The following is a 6066-nucleotide window of genomic DNA, read 5'->3' as shown; positions in this document are numbered from 1 at the left end:
TAACATCACATCATCTCCGAATTTTGTAGTCACCGTATCTACGTCGGGCACCAGCAAAGCAGCGCTATTAGGCGCTGCGTGGTTCTCTTGAATCCCACAGAGGAAAGGCTGGAGCAGCGAAACATGGCCGAGGAGCGGCCACGTTATCGACGACAGTATCGTAACATTCCCTTGGCTCTTAGTTCAAAGCCCTTGGGCAACAGTCTATGTTCCTTCTATTTACAGTTCATGTGCCCCCACGTTGACCTCATCGAGGCTGAAATGGCTTAAACACAGTAATATCGGCTATGTTACTGAATTATTCCTTTACGTCTACCAGGTAAAGAGTTAGGGCTTTGACATTGAAGCAGTGCTCACTTTCCTCTAAAGTTATTACCCCACGTGCTATGTTGCTGTTGAATTTGACATTTTGCTCGGGGTTGAAAGAACTACTGGCTATATCTCTCTGTATGTTTGGTACTAGAAGTACCCGGCCGCACGTGGGAAAACAGAGCGGAGGTATACCACCCATAAAGAAACGTTTTGATTTTATTCGTTTATTCGTTTATTTTATTCTTGCTTTTTACGAGGACGCTCGTTCAGTGTATAAAAGATGAAGCTTTTCGCCAGGGTTTTCAATTCTTGCAGCAGAAGCCATGAACGCCGTATTCTCTTCAGTCATCGTGGCAGTTTTCCTCGCTGCCCTTGCAAGTTGCCAAGAGTGTGGTAAGACATTATTTCCATGGATTGTATTTGGTCCGCATTTAAGAAGACATGGACAATGCAGGCGAAAAATCTTGTAAATTATCAGCACTGAGAAACTTTTTCGAAAACTCATCATTCAAGTGCAATGTTTTTCTCACATGGCCACGATTTTATTTTCTGGCTAAATAATCCACAAAAGATGGACCGCTTCAAAAGCGGAACGTCCTACATCGCTCCTCAGTTGCGTTTTTTTGGTATGAATAGCAGTCAGGAAAGGTGCAACAATATTCAAAGACCAATGAAAAGCAACATGACTGAGAAGATCAGAAAGACGCACCATAAATGTTACAGAAAACGAATTTGAGCTATTAATGAGCCTAGAGTTCATTCCGCTCTGAATATCTCATATAACTATTATCCGGTAGAAATGGTTTTATTCCGGTTTAATGTCCCGAAGCAACTCAGGCTATGAGGGACGCCGTAGTGAAGGGCTCCGGAAATTTCGACCCCCTGGGGTTCTTTAACGTGCACTGACATCGCACATTAGACGGGCCTCTATAATTTCGCCTTCATCGAAATTCAGCTGCCGCGGCCGGGATCGAACCCGCGTCTTTAGGGTCAGCAGCCGAGCACCGTAACCACTAAGCCATCGCGGCGGGGCAATCCGATAGAAATAGCAAATATGCCATAATCGGTAATAACTAAGGATTTGATCCCGTGGTTCTGATGTAATGGTGCTTAGTTTTCAGCTTCCTGTATTGCTTGTTTTTGTGCGTTATATTGCTGAGTACCAAAACCATCCAAAATGAGAAATCTCCGACTTGCGAGTAGGTGAAGAAAATAAAGAACATAATGCGAAAATATAAAAATAAGACGAGCTTAAATCCCACTCACGCACGAAATCTGTATTTTTGAAGAGAAGAAATAAGTTTCAAGACAAATGCACCATAAAGCGTTTTCATGGTCGGGTGTCCCCTCGGAACGTTGTACGTGTTCTACCACATAGTTGAGGCTCCCGCTACCTGACCACATGGGCCATATTCGAGGGTTCACAAACAAAACACTTGTTCAACCATTTCGACGCTTCGAGTCTCGGCTCCGCGGCCTTCATTATCCAGAGTCTGGAAGAAGAACAAGCTTTGCTGAAAACGTAAAACCGAAATAAATCTCTGCCTAAACCAAGCATTTGTCAACCTCACATATATATGTCTGTATACATAATGATAAAATATGCAGACACACACTCTAGAACATAACAGGAGTTTACTGATGTTTCGACTGGATAGCACGCATCTTTATTGTTTCATACCAGTATTTGTAGGGGTTGGGAAGAGGCTGCTAAAATGCACCCGACGTAGTGCCTCAAATCAAACCTTAAAGCAAAAAATGCTGTAAATATTGTACGCGGGCTTTTTCAGCGCGGAATGAGTCATAACCGACAAGGATGTACCGTAGCCGCACTCTGGGCACACCACAAAACAATGGAAAGGATACACGCACTGCAGAATACACAAATAACACTTGCTATTCGAGTGCAGTTTATGGCAGGTTCACCGTCCAGGGCACTTCGAACAGAGGCTGGTTTAGTTGCTGGCACCACAAATACGCTCTCCCCGACACCCTCTAGTCGAGCAGCCTCTGAGATAGTAAGCATGGAGGCTGACACAGAACACGTAGCGGGGAGAAAACGTGGTACCTTAGACATGCGTCCCAGCCTTGGGACTGCCTCATACCTCTTCAGTTAAATGTGTATCAATATCATTACGAGGACCATCGTGTTTTCTTCCGAACGGTGTTAAGAGGTGTTCATCTGTGTACCAAAGTTGAAAACCAAGCCTTAAAATTCTTCTCTTACTTCGACACCGTTACCTTATTCACCACCTCATACGCTCTAAAGGATCACATTTCGTCACTTTGTTAGCCCTTCAGCAAATCTTCTCATCGGAACACTTTTTTACACCCCCCACCGTCACCACCGTATGCTCAGCGCCGACGCCTTTGCACTGCGGCGATGAAGAAGCGCCTTTGGCTTTCGTTTGCCGCTTTTCCTGTCCAGTTTCTTCTTTATAGCGCTACCGCTAATCCTCCATTCCCGTTCCTGCTCATTCCTTTATATTTTTTTTCTCCGTGTCTGCGTACTCCGTCCCTCCCTTGTGCTTTTCACCACGTTTTCTGCTCATAGGAAGTTTCCGTTTTACAGTTCTGTGCACGTCTGGATCATTTAAAAAAGCTAATCTGCGCCACTGTAGCAGCCTAACCTCTCTCTCTCTCTCTCTCTATATATATATATATATATATATATATATATAGCAAACAAGGGAAGGGGAATGAGGGGCTCGTTATAAACATGAAAGAAGCCAACAGCCACGGAAACCAAGGGGCAAAGGGGATTTTTTTTTAAATTTCTTTGTTTATTTTGTGGTGTTGATCAATTTAGAACATTACTGAATATGTTATCGCTAAAGCTAATTGATTAGAAAAGCAGAAGAAAAAACAACCACACGCCGCCGGTGGGATCCGAACCCACGCCCTCCGAACCTGTTTTCTGCTTTTCTAATCAATTAGCTTTAGCGATAACATATTCAGTAATGTTCTAAATTGATCAACACCACAAAATAAACAAATAAATTAAAAAAAAAATCCCCTTTGCCTCTTGGTTTCTGTGGCTGTTGGCTTCTTTCATATATATATATATATATATATATATATATATATATATATATATATATATATATATATATATATATATATATATATATATATATATATATATATATACGCGTATATGCACACTAAAGCATAGTGTAGGATATGTGAAGCTCAAGTATGGACAGCAGACACATACAAGGCATCCCCGGACCGCCGCAAGTCTCTTGGCGCAGCCATACCCGAGGAGTCCCAGAATACAGAACGCCAGTTTTGTGAAGTATGTGAATGATGCTCAGGTATTTAGGTAGATATGCGCTCCACCAACTCAGTAGTCTTTTTGCATTTGAAAATGTTTAAAAAATTTCCTGCTCTACAAAGTTTCCTCTACTTAGCTGATTGTGCGAGTTTTCATTTGTTTAGAAAAGAGTACAGCGCAAAGCTTGATCTAATTACAAAAAAATTTTGAATTTCTTCTTTCAGAGGACCCTCCAAAATGCACCTATCCAGACGGTATGTGTTCGAGTTTTATATCTCTCTGCTATATGGTTTCTGATTTAGAATTCTCTCTAATTTCTCGAGCTAATCAATGTTGCTCAGGTCATACAGAATATCTGTGTGCAAAAGAAGAAGTACACTGGCACTTTGGGAGCGTGTGTGTTGAGAGGATGGAGAAGAAATTCTACCATTACTTCAACTATAGGGGTTCAAGAGGAAGCACAAACTCGCTTATCGAACGCAGAATGCTGAATAAGAAGCGTGGAATGCAGAAGGCGGCCACTCCTTGCACACAAGCATTACGTCCTGTGCAGAATTCATGATTAACAGTTTTCATGGAATGTTTTCAGCAAACAAACATGTCGGCACAATATCCTGATATTAAAACCTCGAATAATTGGTTGGTTGACAGGCTTGGGAGTTTAAGAGCCCGAAAAAATAAGGATGTACATATTATATAGTAAACAAATACTATACACACTACGTAGATTACTTTATACTGTACATTTTATGCGCCATTTAAAATTCTTGCCTGTTTCTAGTTACGTATTCAGGGAAGTTTGCAATATGCGATTTCATAACCGTATCATAGAATTGTTCATACACAATGCTCTCTCTGCGGAGATCTAGCTAACCACGGAAAACCGCAAAAAACTTTTGCGCACTTTAAGTTTTGCATCCAAATGTCCTTCATTGGTACTTGTCGCCGATTAAAAAGCAGGTTCTAATAAAAACAATCAAGCCAAAACAATGTTTAGGAAATGGGGGGTCTCCTTAGCTACATAAATTGTACAAAATATTTGATTGCAGAGCTAAATTGATCATTTCGAGCTGCCTTTAATTATGCACAAGAGCCTCATTAATCCTGCTGAAGTATTGAAACTGTGTAGCATTAGTGGGAAGTAACAGAGTGAATTAAAAACGACAAATCAAAAGGCAATTATAAATTTTTGACCAATAACATGATACCGCTACACAGAAGCAGTGGCACGCCACTGCAATAAGCATGGAGTCTGTTTCTTCAGGGCCTTACCATGGAAGATGTAGAGAGGGATCAGGAAAGAAATATGTGTGTGAGCGTTCATGACAAAGTTGTGGAGTTATGCCGAGATCTTGGTGGCTCTTCCATGCAGGTTGCAAGGAACCTCAAAAAGTTGGACCATGCAAGGCGCTTGAGCCGAAGTACTATTTCAACTCTACAACCAGGAAATGCGAGCCCTTCAAATGGGGAGGATGCTGCCCAAACTGCAACCATTTCCAAGAGCAGGAGGAATGCGAAAAAAACTGCCTGTGAAAATAATAACATGCAGCTCGCTGTCTGCTCTCTGGGATCCGCGTAGGCCAAAAACACAGATAGCATCAAGAAATAAAAGTTTCAAAAAAATGTTTACATTGAATGTTTAGTTGCTGCGCGACGTCAATGTGCCACGCTGGTGACATATTAGGCGCAGTACGAAATATCTGACTGTCATTCTAAATTCGAGGTGGAGTGGAAATCTGCCAGTGACGAATTCCCTTCAATAAGAATTTTAAGGAAGGGGCGTCCATAAGCTTACATGTCGACGATACAAAATATTCTTACCGAAAGGTGTATGCGGCCTATCATCTGTACTATTATGAAAACCACACCTTCCATTGTGGCCAGTCCGCTTTACTACTGAGCAGTGCACCAGATGAAACACACATGCTTTGACAGCGGTGCCGGTTAAGCACACATTCAACAGGAAACCTCCACCAATGGGCGTCCTCTCATTTTGATAGCCTTTCATTCCAGTGAAGACCAGGGGAATAACAGTGTTGTCGCTATGTGAAACACAGCTCTCTCCTTGACCCTTTGTCTAGCTGCGATATCATCTCTATATGTTTAACACGGCGGACTACAGCTGCAGGCGAGGGTTAGAGTTGGGTTTCGGGCACTGCTAGACGAATTCGCGGACAAGTCGACACCCGTTCCACCAGGAGAGGAGTGCCGTCGAGTGTTAAATTTCGGTGATAAGAGAAAGTGGAAGGCTGGGTTCGGAAACATTCTATACAACCTCAACCGCAATTGGGAGAGTCTCTTCGCCGCACTCGTTGCAATGTTTAGATGGCTCTCATTCCATACAGCCATTAGAGGAAGGGTGGCCCTTGCCATGAACGCGGTGTCCTGATAACTTTTGCACGAAGACACACCACCGAACTTATGGACAAGGCGCCACGTGAAGATTGTGGGGACGCACTCGCCCCCCGTTGTTCGCT

The 6066-nt window shown here is 42.7% G+C and overlaps 1 protein-coding gene across 1 annotated transcript; it reads left to right on the top strand.

The window, feature by feature from the left end:
• Positions 1-635: 635 nt before the first annotated feature.
• On the top strand, positions 636-5122 carry LOC149328973 (kunitz-like toxin PcKuz1). Its single transcript, XM_089560252.1, has 3 exons — positions 636-705; positions 3814-3843; positions 4962-5122. Exons 1-3 carry the CDS (start codon positions 636-638, stop codon positions 5120-5122), a joined length of 261 nt encoding a protein of 86 aa, XP_089416378.1.
• Positions 5123-6066: the final 944 nt, after the last annotated feature.

Source organism: Amblyomma mixtum, chromosome 9, assembly GCF_055824585.1.
Source record: "Amblyomma mixtum isolate Tamu chromosome 9, ASM5582458v1, whole genome shotgun sequence".
NCBI lineage: Eukaryota > Metazoa > Arthropoda > Arachnida > Ixodida > Ixodidae > Amblyomma > Amblyomma mixtum.
Note: the sequence above shows the minus strand (reverse complement) of the source record. Positions and strands in the feature narration are given on the sequence as shown.

Bases quoted from the DNA above. Each gene is read 5' to 3' on its own strand.
- LOC149328973 (XM_089560252.1), top strand. From the start codon at position 636: ATGAACGCCGTATTCTCTTCAGTCATCGTGGCAGTTTTCCTCGCTGCC. The intron at 706-3,813 runs GTAAGACATTAT...TTCTTCTTTCAG, and splicing joins TGCAAGTTGCCAAGAGTGTG to AGGACCCTCCAAAATGCACC. The intron at 3,844-4,961 runs GTATGTGTTCGA...TCTTCCATGCAG, and splicing joins AAAATGCACCTATCCAGACG to GTTGCAAGGAACCTCAAAAA.